The following is a 15,200-nucleotide window of genomic DNA, read 5'->3' as shown; positions in this document are numbered from 1 at the left end:
GAGAATAAGAGTTTATTATAGTAGTGTGATACAGAACTAGTTTAAGGCATTATAATATCTGGTTTATCATGCTGGGATCTGCCAACCACTGCATGCATGGAAATCCAGATTCCTTCTGAATGAGCAGCAGGTGATGAGGCTGTGACAACTGCACCCAGCTGATTATCCCCTAAAAACTGCTCCACATTACTCAGCAGTGATGCCATGGACAGTAACAGAACTGTGGCAGTGCCTGCTGGCAGAAGCTCCAGTTTATATTCCTCACTCTCAGACAGAGGCAGCTTCTTTCAAGACTCTTTTTGGGGTAAAAACCTTTCAAACAGGGCAAGGAGAATGCAGAAGTTTATATTCCATAAGAGTTAATGCTGCTTTGATAATTTTCCATCTTGACAGGAGTGGCTTCATATTTTTAAAGGCATAACGAGGAGAGTGATGGAGAAACAACCAAAGCTCTAGGGCTCCTCTGCTCCAAGCCTGTGGAGTACTCCCCATTCTGCCCTGGTCCTTGGTATCAGCAGGTCCAGGCACATTTATAGGATTTGCTGAGGCCAGGGGTGGAACACAACACCTGATGTGCTCTCTCACATTACTCTGCTCAGGAGCACAGGGAATGGCTGGCATGGCTGAACGTCTGATGCAATGTTCCCCAACTGGTAACTGGATAAAAATAGCTCAGCTCTACCTCATCTCCTGTACCTCAGGACCTCAGATGTACAGGGGACCCTCATACATTAATTTTATTAACCTTTAGCTCATTTAAATCCTGAGGTAAAACTGGGTCTAAGCAAAGGGGAAACATTTTCTGCAAAAGAGACTGAATTAATTCAAGTTACATGTTTGTGGGACAGTCTACAGGAAAATGTGTGCCACTAGTGGCTATAGAACATGAGGAAAAGAAGAAATTATGTTCATTAAATAATGAAGTTTTAATATTTAATATTTTATGAGGTTAAACCACCACACCTATGTAATGAAAAATTATGAACCTTTGATGATCCTCACCTGGTTCAGCCATAGATCGTGGTTCTAAAGGGAAGAAGAGCAGAATTATTAGATTGAATAGAGTTATTTTTGCCAACATTTCTTTTTCCTCAAGCACTTAATACAAAGTTTGACCTTCTAAATAAGATGGAATACACTTTTTGATCCAATTTTCTGTTTAAGGGGAGGTGAAGACAGCCAGGCCTTTTACTCAATGGTATGTCAAAGGCACAATTGAACAATGTGAACACTTATGAACACTACTGGGAACTTGGGAATAGCAAATAAATTCTCCAAGTAGCTGGCTGAGGTTTTTTTCAGTATTGGCACAATTTTATTTTGTCTTGAAGACAATTTCTGAAACTCTGACCCACATGAAATCAAGACATGATGAACCATTGTTTCACTTAGGTTTAGTTTAGTGTGGTGTTTAAGGAATTTCTGTTGAATTTTCACAATTTTAGCATTTAGACTTAGAGAAAATTGCAGATGTTCTGACTGCATTTGAAAATTAAAATTACAGTTGTAATAAGAAATTCACAGTGTTGCTAAGTTAGCAATTTTGTTGCTTGCCTGTATTTTATTAGACACAATATTTTCACACAAGAAACATACTTTTCTGTAATATCCTAAAATCTGGAGAGTCTTCTATCAGTGTTCCTTCTCTATACCATTCAACCTTTGGGGAAGGAGCTCCTTTCACCCGACATTCAAAAACAACAAGCTGCCCCTCAGAAGCTGAAATATCCTGTAACATCTATTAGAGAAAATGAATAGAGAGTCAGTAAATGTCTTCATGGTCTGGATGTAACACTGATTTCAGTAAGATTTAATAAAACCCTTGAATGGTTTAGGAAAAGCATTTTTTTCTTTTTATTTTCTTTTTCTTTTCTTTTTTTTTTTTTTTTGAGAGCTCATTTTCAGTCGTTCTCTCGTTACAGTTATCTGACCTCCACTTTTCAAAGATGTCATAGAAGAAATTACCTTTGTAAATACAGGAGCAGCAATTATGGGTCTTCCATCCAGTCCTTGCAAATAGTTAGTGGGGCTTTGAGCCTGTAGGTTGCAAAACAGCACAAGATGATGTTTAGGTGAGCAGACATTATTTTTTCATACACAAGGGAAATGTGCTTTTGGGATGACATCAAAGAGATTTTGGTGGATGAAGTCCAAAGCAAAATACCTAATGCAATGAACAGAAATTCTGTTGTGGGCAGCTGCTGGTGATCTTCCTGGATGGGATAACAGCAAAATTGTTATTACTTTATTGCCTTGCTCAGTTAATCATGGCAAGAAAAGCTTTAGCACAGTGCATTGTAACATCTTTTCTTCATACTTCAATAAGGCAAATCTATGTTGTCTGCTTGGTTGTAGTCTTCTTTTAAAAATCCTTAACCTACAAAATAGTTATTGAAATTAATAAGGAAATGTTAAGTCAAGTCAGGAGTGTGACTGCTACTATAATTCTTCTCCTTTGCCAAACCCCAACCTTTTACAGAGGTGGGATATCAACCTGGTGATCCTGCTCAGTAAAACAGAATGGAATTGTTCTCCTCCTGGGAAACTTTGTTACATAGGTTGAGTATTTAATATGTTTTTTTTATTTTAGTGCAGTAGGAGTTGCCTCAGAGCAGCAGAATTAATGATTCAGTATCTCAGGAAATAGCCATATTTACACACAGATGGTGCCTTATCAGCCAACAAAATTTAGAAGTTGTGATTTTTGAAGTACCTATTACCCTTAAGCATCTTCTTTCATAAATGGCAACTTAGTTCTATTAGTTCTTGTCTCATTGTAATCAAAAGTAAACGTGCATTAGTTCACCTGCTCAGTATCTGTTCATGGCTTACCACCTAATCCTGGGCTGTGAGCTTTGAAAAGGCTCTGTGAAGTGAGAAACTCGTGAACTTTTCAGTTTTAAGTAAGTATGGCTCCTCCTTGCTACCAGGAAAGCATTCACAGCTGTGAATGTGCTATGAGTGTGCAACAAACAGGACTCCCAGTGCACGGGAATGTCAATTAGAACATGGCAGTGTCAATTAGAACATGGCAGTGTCAATTAGAACACAGTAGTGTTAATTAGAACATGGCAATGTCAATTAGAATGTGGTAATGTCAATTAGAACGTGGCAATGTCAATTAGAACATGGCAGTGTCAATTAGAACATGGTAATGTCAATTAGAACACAGTAATGTTAATTAGAACATGGCAGTGTCAATTAGAACATGGCAAAGTCAATTAGAACATGGCAATGTCAATTAGAACATGGCAGTGTCAATTAGAACACGGTAATGTCAATTAGAACACAGTAATGTTAATTAGAACATGGCAGTGTTAATTAGAACATGGCAGTGTCAATTAGAACACAGTAGTGTCAATTAGAACATGGCAGTGTCAATTAGAACACAGTAATGTTAATTAGAACATGGCAATGTCAATTAGAACATGGTAATGTCAATTAGAACACAGTAATGTTAATTAGAACATGGCAATGTCAATTAGAACATGGCAGTGCCAATTAGAACACAGTAGTGTTAATTAGAACATGGCAATGTCAATTAGAACATGGTAATGTCAATTAGAACACAGTAATGTTAATTAGAACATGGTAATGTCAATTAGAACACAGTAATGTCAATTAGAACACGGTAATGTTAATTAGAACATGGCAATGTTAATTAGAACACAGTAATGTCAATTAGAACATGGCAGTGTCAATTAGAACATGGTAATGTCAATTAGAACATGGCAGTGTCAATTAGAACATGGCAATGTCAATTAGAACATGGTAATGTCAATTAGAACACAGTAATGTTAATTAGAACATGGCAGTGTCAATTAGAACACAGTAATGTCAATTAGAACACAGTAATGTTAATTAGAACATGGCAATGTTAATTAGAACACAGTAATGTCAATTAGAACATGGCAGTGTCAATTAGAACATGGCAGTGTCAATTAGAACATGGTAATGTTAATTAGAACATGGTAATGTCAATTAGAACACAGTAATGTTAATTAGAACATGGCAAAGTCAATTAGAACATGGCAGTGTCAATTAGAACATGGTAATGTCAATTAGAACATGGTAATGTCAATTAGAACACAGTAATGTTAATTAGAACACAGTAATGTTAATTAGAATATGGCAATGTCAATTAGAACATGGTAATGTCAATTAGAACACAGTAATGTTAATTAGAACATGGCAATGTCATGGCAGTGTCAATTAGAACACGGGAATGTCAATTAGAACACGGTAATGTTAATTTGCTTTGATGTGGAAAGTAAAATGTTATGTGGCAAAGCAGCTTATTTACGTACAAAGTAAACATAGCAGTGAAACGATCCCGCTTAAAGTAAATCTCATTGAAAGGAAAAGATTCCAAGTGAGCTCTGTATCGAGGGAGAGGAAAACCTGCTGGGCTGGAAAGTGGATGAGGCAGGCTGGGATGGAAGAGGGTGACTCGCACAGCCAGGTGCCCTTCCAGCCCCAGAGCTGCGGGAATGCCCCTGGATCCTGTGCAGCCCAAGAAAATGTACCTGGATCCCATGGAATGCACCTGGATCCTGTGCAGCCCAGGAAAATGTACCTGGATCCCATGGAATGCCCCTGGATCCTGTGCAGCCCAAGAAAATGTACCTGGATCCCAGGGAAAGCACCTGGACCCTGTGCAGCCCAGGAAAATGTACCTGGATCCCATGGAATGCCCCTGGACCCTGTGCAGCCCCATGGAATGCCCCTGTATCCTGTGCAGCCCCATGGAATGCACCTGGATCCCATGGAATGCACCTGGATCCCGTGGAATGCACCTGGATCCCGTGCAGCCCCATGGAATGCACCTGGATCCTGTGCAGCCCCATGGAATGCACCTGGATCCCATGGAATGCCCCTGGATCCTGTGCAGCCCCATGGAATGCCCCTGGATCCCATGGAATGCCCCTGGATCCTGTGCAGCCCCATGGAATGCACCTGGATCCCATGGAATGCCCCTGGATCCCGTGCAGCCCCATGGAATGCCCCTGGATCCCATGGAATGCCCCTGGATCCCGTGCAGCCCCGCAGCCGTGTGACTGCCCCCGGATTCCCGGTGCTGGCCGAGCCTCCTGCTCCTCCTCCTGCTCCTCCTCCTCCCTCCTGCTCCTCCTCCTGCTCCTGCTGCCCTCGGCCCGGTTCCCTTGGAGGCAGAGCCTCTCCTCTGTGGCCTGGATGGCTGCCAGGCTCAAAGCTGGAGTTCTACAGCAAGGCAAATGCCAGAAAATTTGGGTTTCTCAGTGACAAACTGTAGAAGAAACACTTTATTAAGGGCTGACTTTTAGTCCTTGAACTGCAGCGTGGTGTAAGGAAGGAGAAGAATAACCCTACCTGGTTAGCTGGTGTTGGCACAGTCTGGAGCTCAGCTGATGGTGCCTTGGAGGGTTCTTGATGCTTGGTTGCAGTTCTGACAGCAGGAGATGCTGCATTCACAGAGGTGTTGGCTGGCTTTGGTTTGCTGTGGAATATTAACCAAGAACAAGCTCTCTCACTCGGGGCTGGAGCTGTGTGTGTCCCTCAGTCACATCTGTCTCAGTTACATGTCAGCCCCAGCCTCAGGGCTGGGACTGAATTCCTCTTGGTTCAAGCTGATCTGTGCTCTCTAAAGCTGCATTTGGTGAGTTAATTTCAGCAATAATTAATTGCTGAAAAATAAAAAAGAGACCTGCTTTCTGACCAACATATCATCAGTTTTGCCAGTGTGCAGATTGACACCTCTTCACTTTCTGCTTGTTTATATATGGAAATACAAGAGTTGAGCCTTTTTAATTTTATTGCTAGGTGAAATAATGCAGACAGTGAACAGCTGGTGTTTTTATTCAGTTTGAGGTCCCCCCAGGAAAGCTAGCCTTCAAAACAGACAGTGCTTTACTCAGAGTGAAGGTACAACTGTTGTGATCACTGATTTCTCTTTTGGACTTTTTTTAGCCCCTCTTCTCATATGAACTCCCTTAGAGGTGTTCAGATTGGTGTGATGACAGCTGGAAGCTGAGCAGAAATGAAGACATTACACCCAAACCTGGTCTTTCATAATGTGATCATTTGAGGACATCCTATGATGTCACAGCAGCATTCTGAGAAAAAAATTACCTCACAATTTGATTTAGAGATGCCATCAAGTGATCAGGATCATGGTTAACCCTACATTGACACCTAATGAGATGAATGTGAAAAAAAAAAAAAAAAAAGCCTGTGACATTTGGACAAGGCTGAGCTGGAATGGAAAACTTCCCAATTCATCCCAAACTGATTAGCAGTACATCCCAAGTCTGAGATTTTCTTAACCTTAAGTTTTATAAACCCCCTAACACTTATCAAAGTCCATGAACCAATTCCATCTGGAGTGCTTCATGACCTTGGAGTTTAAATTGCATCCAACAGGATTTGCTGTCAGCCTGAGGTCTTCAGTCAAACACACTGCAAATGTCTTCTCTTTGCATTTTAAAAACTGGCATGTCTAATGAGTGTAATTCCCCTTAGGGATGGAACAAACCAAGTGGGGGCATCTCTCTGATCAGGGCAATCTCTCTGATCAGGGCCTCTTTTAGCAAGGACTGGTTGCTTTTGATGTTGAATCTGTGCATATAGAGGAGTTCAGAATAAAAGACTGATTATTTTCGTTTTCAACCAGTCTGATTCCCTTTCTAGTTAATAGAAGGACTCTTTGGTTCTGAAATATTTGTAACAGCATTGGATCAGGTTTCAAATCATCAGGTTTTAAATCATCATTTCATTTAGGGAAAATAAAGAAATGAATAAATAAATATTTCCCAGATTTTAGATTACATCTGACATCTTTTCTTTTTATAATTAGGTAGTCTTTTATACCATCATTTCAGTTCACTCTAATGCATGTCTGTTAATTTCTTCATCTTAAATCTAAATCATCAATCTACCTATATTCTGCCAAAAACCTTGTGTATTTTCATGTGAGAAACTGTACTACATTCTTTGTCCAAGTCAGACACTTAAATCAGCATTTAAGCTGGATCTAGTAAAATGGCTTTTTAAAATAAATTAATTTTTTTAGTAAATTATTTTTAGAATTTCAATATTTAATGGTAACACCTTTCCTTTTATGTTAATATTTAATACTAAAATTTCAATTCTTAATCCAAAGTTGAGGACACAAAAGCAAACAAATGTTTGTTCCATACTATTTGTAAAGCAAACAAGTGCACAAACAAAACCCAACCCAACCAATCCAAATTAATTCTAAACAGAATGATAATGTCTTGGAAGCTGCAAGCTGAAACTTGTAGGGTTTTTAACTGTAAGAAACATGGGAGGTGTAATTGATTTTAAACTTACTGATCCATTTCGTCCCTGACGATTTCACCTTCGGAGTCAGAAGAAGAGATGCCTGTGAAAAAATAAAAAATAATCCTTGAGCAGAGGGGTTTTGAGTTTCTCTCTGAATGATACAAACCTCCATTCAGCCTTCCTGCAGAGCACTCCATGGGTCTGTGCTATAAAGCTGTGCCAGACAAAAGGTCCCAGTGCAGGAGAAGTGAACACGTTCCACCCTGTGCAAGGTGCAGAAGCACTGTTGGCATGAGGCAGACTGGGGAGGAGGTGCAGTTGAAGTAAGGAGAGGAATATCCAAGGGGGAATGAATACCTGGGTGTTCCTTGGGCTCTTTTTCAAATGCCACTATGATTTAGTCCACATTTGTTGTGAATTGAGTAGGAGCTTTCTTCTCTCAGGCACCTGATGCTACCAGATTGAAAGGAAAAAGAGAGACCTGGAATTGTTATTCTCCAGCTGGTGCCTTGTACCACGATGTGAAGGAGATACCTGCTCTGTTTACTGACTGCTGTCAGCCACTGAGACATTTTGCACTTCTGATTCTGCCCTCACTGGGATGGAATTTGCATTTTCTCTGCAGTTCCTGCCAGTGAGCATCTCCATCAGCCATGGCTCCCATCCAGCACCCACTGAGCTGGGGAATAGCAGACCTTGGTCCCTGCCTTGAGAGCTTGTAAATCCCTGCCAAGCACAGACATCTCCCTTTGATGTCAGGGGCAGTGCAGATGCTGAAAAAAGATTTGTCCTTTCACTGTCAAGTTAGAGTTGTGGAAGGAGAATAACAGCAGAATGAAATTCATCTTTTGGGCAGTGCTTTAATTTATGAATGGCCCCACTGTGCTCAGTGATGCTGCCCACAGTATGCTTCTCTGAGAGGAAAAGAAAAAAATCCTATGAGTTTATTTTGAGTTTATAGTCATGCTAGCACAGTAATGGAGTCAATCTCAAATCTTACCCAAGAAAGTGTAAAAAAGAAATATAATAAATAGACCACTCTTAGGCCTACTAGGTACAGTCAAAAGCATAAGGAGAAAGAAAGGACACCAAAATCTGCAAATATATATTCTGTTTGATTTACAGCATCTACTGGGCAAGGAGAACATAAAATTGATGGCATATATATTTTGGTTACAAGGTCCCAAGAAAGAGTTAAGAGGAAGCTGTCTGACATTCAGTTTGCAATAATGACTGTAGGGAAAAGGCATTAATAAGAATTAGACACCAAGTTTCATTTCTTACACTTCTGTAGAGTTCCACAGACAAAAAATACAAGGTAGTTTCAGAATCTGAGTATTTTTAGACTTGGATCTTGGAGTGAGATATATAAAACCTCTGGGAAGTAACACAATAAAATGTAAGGGCTGGTCCCTTGTCTGAAGAGTGTTTTACAGGAAAAAAAAAATTATTTTAGTGACGATGGAAAGTGTTGACTCCTGCTGTGTTTTTTTAATGACAAAACTATCACAGTTAGCAAACAAGAGACATAATTGTATCTTAATCCTGTGACCAGTTTCAACCATCAGTTTCTGCAACACCTGTAGGATTACCTTCTATGTAAATCTCTGCAGAGGTGGAGTCTGTTCCATAGATGTTGGAAGCAAAGCACGAGTAACGCCCTGTGTCCTCCTCAAAAGCCTCCACAATGATCAGGGAGTGTCGGTCACCTGTCTGGATAATCTGGATGTCTGGTGAGTTTTCAAGCTCCTTCCCTTCACAGTACCACCTGCAAGGCAAAAAGAAATTGTTTTTCAGTGCAAACGAGCTGGGATGATAATGTTTGAAGTCGTTCTGATGACAAAATTGGTAGGTTTAGCCAGAAGATTCTGACAGAGTACTGCAGGTTAGTATTGAATCAACAGTCATAGGAATAAAATGTGGATGGTTTTCATAATATTCAATAAAGAGTAAAAGAGCTCTGAATTTGGAACACTGTCAATCCAGCTCTGAATTTCTCTTGAGGTACAATCAGATCTGTGTGGTGGCTTAATGTGCAGCAAAAATCACCCAAGTCTAAGTTTAAAAATACCCCTCAAACTTGTGCTTCTTAAGTTCATGTTAATTCAGAATGTGACTGAAATTTGTCTTTGTTTTGCCATACATTTAACACAACCTGCTTTTTGCAAAAGATGGCAGAAGTGTATCACAAGGTAAGAGAGGTGATCAATTGCAAGAGAGCTACTTCCACACAGAAACAGCCAGGGAGACAGCTGCACCTGGAGTGCTTTCCTGCTCCTCTTTAAACACTGCTACATATCCAAGAATCTGCTGGGCCCTCCAGAGCTTTCACACTCTCATCTCAGGCACTCCTAAGTCCCTCAGTGCTCTGAAGGGTTGTTTCAGTGGGAAATGCAGGAATCCACACCAAAGAGAGCTCTCTAGGACGTGTCACTGGCAGAAAGCAGCAGCTCACTCTGAGCTGGCAGGAGGGAGGGCAGGACTGATGGGTGCTGGTTTGGGAAGCACACAAAGCAGGTGGGTCTGCAGAAACAGATTCAAATTAAATCTAGGCTTTATAAAGAAGATGTAGTGCTGTGTGTCAAGATCCAGAGTTCAGTGCTTGAGATAATACCCAGAAATACCTGTAATTATAAATATCTAAAATTGAGAAGCCAAACTGAAGAAGTGCATCCATCTTCAGTGTAACTTTTCTCATGAAGATTGATAGATGGTTGGATGGATAGATATAAAATGCTACTAAAGTATTTGTATTTTCTTACTGTGACTTCCTTCATTGTATGTGATTAGCTACTGCATCTTCTGCTTGTGAGGGTGGGAGCTGTCACAGTGGCAGTATTTTTTATTCAATTGACTTTAAAAAAAATCAGTAATCATTTCATCCATCTTTTATGGTGACTTGGTAAAAGAACCTGTCAACATTTGACTGGTACTGCAGAAAATAAGATTTTTGTGGAAAGAATAAGGAAAGGTTTTTTGGTAAGAGGTTGTAATAATTAATATCTCCTGTCTTACACTATGAGGTACATCAATACATTTCCATCTCAGATATTTTAGGAAAACATGAATAAATAAATTTTTTTGATCACTCAGTTGCAGAACTTTTAAACAAGTTTGTGGTAGAAATTAAGCATGAAGAAAACCTCAAATTAATATATTGCAAACATTCTCTAAGCAGTCCATACCAGCAGAAACCCAGAATATAACAGAAGTATAACACAGAATTGAGGAAGGAGCCTCAAGGGGTCTCTGAACTATGGAGGAGCACAGATCTGGCACTTCAATGCTGATTCTGTAGCTGAGCAGAAGAGCAGGCCCTGTGTGTGCCCATGAGTCTGAGCCATCCAACACGGCTTTCTCACAGCACACAGGGAATTCCTGCATTTCATTCACACCAGAGCTGCCCTGAGCTGCCTTCTGTCCATGGACACTTCCTAGGACTGCACTTCCCTCCAGGCAGCTTTCAGCAGCCATTCATGCTGTTCCCCAAGCCCCAGTGCAGCTAGTTGAGGCTGCAGACAGTGTTCTGGCCACCAAGCAAACCATGGAGCACCTCTGCAGGCTGCAGAGCCAGCTGTACTCCCACAGAAGGGAGCAGGAACAGCAGCACAAGCCCAAGGGTGCCAGGTGAGCTGGCACATCTGGAAGGAGGAGGAGGAAGCCCTTGGGTGTTGTAGCTCAGATTACAGATCCACCAAACCCAGCAAGCGCTCCTGACAGCGGCCCAGGGCGACACTGAGGGAGGGTGCAAGGGCTGCAGGAACTACACATGTGTGTACAATCTATACATGTGTGTGTGTTCTGTACATGTGTGTATGTTCTGTACATGTGTGTGTATGTTCTGTACATGTGTGTACAATCTATACATGTGTGTGTGTTCTGTACATGTGTGTGTGTTCTGTACATGGGTGTACAATCTATACATGTGTGTGTGTTCTGTACATGTGTGTACAATCTATACATGTGTGTGTGTTCTGTACATGGGTGTACAATCTATACATGTGTGTGTGTTCTGTACATGTGTGTGTATGTTCTGTACATGTGTGTACATTCTATACATGTGTGTGTGTTCTGTACATGGGTGTACACTCTGTACATGTGTGTGTGTTCTGTACATGTGTGTACAATCTATACATGTGTGTGTGTTCTGTACATGTGTGTACAATCTATACATGTGTGTGTGTTCTGTACATGTGTGTATGTTCTGTACATGTGTGTGTATGTTCTGTACATGTGTGTACAATCTATACATGTGTGTGTGTTCTGTACATGGGTGTACAATCTATACATGTGTGTGTGTGTTCTGTACATGTGTGTACAATCTATACATGTGTGTGTGTTCTGTACATGGGTGTATGTTCTGTACATGTGTGTGTGTTCTGTACATGTGTGTGTGTTCTGTACATGGGTGTACAATCTATACATGTGTGTGTGTTCTGTACATGTGTGTACAATCTATACATGTGTGTGTGTTCTGTACATGGGTGTACAATCTATACATGTGTGTGTGTTCTGTACATGGGTGTACAATCTATACGTGTGTGTGTTCTGTACATGGGTGTACACTCTGTACATGCGTGTATATTCTATACATTTGTGTGTACTCTATACATGTGTGTACAATCTATACATGTGTGTGTGTGTTCTGTACATATGTGTACGTTCTGTACATGTGTGTGCATGTTCTGTACATGTGTGTATGTTCTATACATGTGTGTGTATATTCTATACATGTGTGTATGTTCTGTACATGTGTGTGTAATTCTGTACATGTGTGTATATTCTATAAATGTATGTGTATATTCTGTACATGTGTGTGTAGTTCAGTACATGTGTACATATTCTATACGTGTATGTGTATATTCTGTACATGTGTGTATGTTCTGTATGTGTGAGTGTTCTGTACATGTGTGTGTATATTCTATACATGTGTGTATGTTCTGTACATGTGTGTATATTCTATACATGTGTGTATGTTCTGTACATGTGTGTATGCTCTGAACATGTGTGTATGTTCTATACACGTGTGTATGTTCTGTACATGTGTGTATGTTCTGTACATGTGTGTATGTTCTGTACATGTGTGTGTATATTCTGTACATGTGTGTATGTTCTGTACATGTGTGTACATTCTATACATGTGTGTATGTTCTGTACATGTGTGTGTATATTCTATACATGTGTGTATGTTCTGTACGTGTGTGTACATTCTATACATGTGTGTGTGTTCTGTACATGTGTGTATATTCTATACATGTGTGTGTGTTCTGTACATGTGTGTATGTTCTGTACATGTGTGTGTATGTTCTGTACAAGTGTGTATATTCTATACATGTGTGTATGTTCTGTACATGTGTGTACATTCTATACATGTGTGTGTGTTCTGTACGTGTGTGTACAATCTATACATGTGTGTGTGTTCTGTACATGGATGTACACTCTGTACATGTGTGTATATTCTATACATTTGTGTACATTCTATACATGTGTGTGTGTTCTGTACATGTGTGTATGCTCTGTACATGTGTGTATGTTCTGTACATTTGTGTGTATATTCTATACATGTGTGTATGTTCTGTACATGGGTGTACACTCTGTACATGCATGTATATTCTATACATTTGTGTATGTTCTGTACATGTGTGTATGTTCTGTACACGTGTGTATTCTGTACATGTGTGTGTGTTCTGTACATGTGTGTATGTTCTGTATGTGTGTGTGTTCTGTACATATGTGTGTACATTCTATACATGTGTGTATGTTCTGTACATGTGTGTATGTTCTGTACATGTGTGTATATTCTGTACATGTGTGTATATTCTATACATGTGTGTGTTCTGTACATGTGTGTATGTTCTGTACATGTGTGTACATTCTATACATGTGTGTATGTTCTATACATGTGTGTATGTTCTGTATGTGTGTGTGTTCTGTACATGTGTGTATATTCTGTACATATGTGTATATTCTATACATGTGTGTATATTCTATACATGTGTGTGTATATTCTATACATATGTGTATATTCTATACATGTGTGTACATTCACTCATTGCCCTGGAGTGTGTAACCAGTCTCTTTAACTTCTTCCCCAAGGAGGGAAGCAGCACTTAAAAATAGTTCTAAAAATGTGAAATTACTGGTCTTAAAATCACAATTTATGAACTCCCTCTGCCTTTAAGGATTTCATGGTCACAGTACCATTATCATTATTTTCCAATAGATTAAACTGTATGGTTCCTTGCTAACATTTATTTTGAAAAGACTTATTTTTAATTATGTTATCTTTATTTTGAAACCATTGGTTTGCGTTTCCACTCAAAATACATTTCCTTTAAAAATAATTCTCTTTCTACCTTCTGATCAGCTTTTAGTGGTCATACTCTGTCACAGCCCTGTCAGATCCTCTAAAACAAAACTCTTCAAACAGAAGGAACAGCTACATCTATTTTAAACTTTGCCCATAATGGCTTGCCCAAATCTGGAAATTTTACCACTAATACTTGGTTACAAAGAGGGTTTTTTTGAATGGTTCCCCAGAAGTGAGTATCACATTTTCTTTTCTGTTCAGTGCTGTCCTCACACAGTGCAGGTACAGACACCAGAGCTCTGAGCTGGCATCCAGAGCACAATGCTCCCAAGCCTGGGGTAGATGGACAACTCTCCCTGGAGCAAGCAGAGGAAATGTTTACAGCCCCAAGGGAGAGCTATGCTAATGTGCATTAGAGAGTTGATTGAAAATATCCTGTGACAATTATTAGTGCCTTTTCAAGTTCCAGACTTGGGAATTACATAGGATTCCTGGGATACTGAAGGGAGAATTTTTTAAAATTCTGTTTACCTCATGGTTTATTCTGCTGTTGTTCTCAAGAGCTGCAGTTGGTGATCACTGAAAATGTTCACATTATCAGGAGAGAAGGTTCATGCAGTTGTGTGGCTACAGGCACAAATTTGGTATATGAATGTACAAGTTGCCTTTTAGGTGTGTAATTCATGTAGGCAACTGTGTACTTTGGGACATGAGTCATGGCACTTACTCATGTCTTTTTATATTCCTACCCCATGCCTCTTCCTTATATTGTAGCCTTGTTTGAGTGTGTGAGCCTTGGCAGATGTCAATAAGCATTCAGGAGAATACCCATGCTCTAGAATTTGATTTCATTTCCAGCAGCATCTTTTCAGAACATTAAAATAACTTGCATAGTACAGTGATGTAGTGATATTATATTTTTGTGTCCATTTAAATGTTTCCTTACTGAAGTGGCACACTAGGCAAAACACATCACACAAAATGCTGTGATATAATTGCCATTAAGGTAGAACTCACTGTGTTACTGATCAGCTTTTCTAATTAACCTGTTGTGTTTGTGCAGAATTCAGTCTGTATCATACTTTTGTGAGGCACAATTGAATTTTCCTATAAGCACATTTTAAAACACAAGCTAATTTTTACACTTCTTTAATTATTATACAAGTATTACAGACTCAAGCAATGAAGCAGGACTGAGTTACTTGGGGTTTTTTGCAGTTATTTTTAACTTGGGTTAGTCCCAGATTTGCAGCATCAGAAATTTAAAACTTCAGGAATAAACTCCTGTTTCAAACCTGTGTTTAGTTCTCTATGCAGCGTGTTCTGTAGCGACTCTTTTCAGCACAATGTTCAAGTATTTTGAGATTAAGTTGGAAAAAGGAGCATGTTGTGTGATTGTTATGCTTATAAATCAAAACCAGGGGTCTCCTGTGAAGTCCAGCTTCATGGAAAACTTTGGTGTGGTGCATCTGCTCCTTCCTTGTTCACATTTGGTTTTATACTTACCATGAGTACGTGGCAGCAATGAAATGTCAGCTCTGCCACGGAGGTACGTGCCATGGCTGAAGCAGAGAGCTCTGCCACTGACATTTCATTCCTGCCATGGATT

At 39.8% G+C, this 15,200-nt stretch overlaps 1 protein-coding gene across 1 annotated transcript in view; it reads right to left on the bottom strand.

The window, feature by feature from the left end:
* MYPN (myopalladin) overlaps positions 1-15,200 on the bottom strand; it is a 57,718-nt gene that overhangs the window by 30,298 nt on the left and 12,220 nt on the right. The window contains exons 3-8 of the mRNA XM_059850821.1: positions 8,874-9,049; positions 7,330-7,381; positions 5,350-5,476; positions 1,966-2,037; positions 1,597-1,738; positions 1,003-1,026 (exon numbers count right to left, since the gene is read on the bottom strand). Of these exons, the coding sequence (XP_059706804.1) occupies positions 1,003-1,026; positions 1,597-1,738; positions 1,966-2,037; positions 5,350-5,476; positions 7,330-7,381; positions 8,874-9,049 (593 nt within the window). The remainder of the gene's footprint in view (positions 1-1,002; positions 1,027-1,596; positions 1,739-1,965; positions 2,038-5,349; positions 5,477-7,329; positions 7,382-8,873; positions 9,050-15,200) is intronic.

Source organism: Haemorhous mexicanus, chromosome 7 (assembly GCF_027477595.1).
Source record: "Haemorhous mexicanus isolate bHaeMex1 chromosome 7, bHaeMex1.pri, whole genome shotgun sequence".
Taxonomy (NCBI): domain Eukaryota; kingdom Metazoa; phylum Chordata; class Aves; order Passeriformes; family Fringillidae; genus Haemorhous; species Haemorhous mexicanus.
Note: the sequence above shows the minus strand (reverse complement) of the source record. Positions and strands in the feature narration are given on the sequence as shown.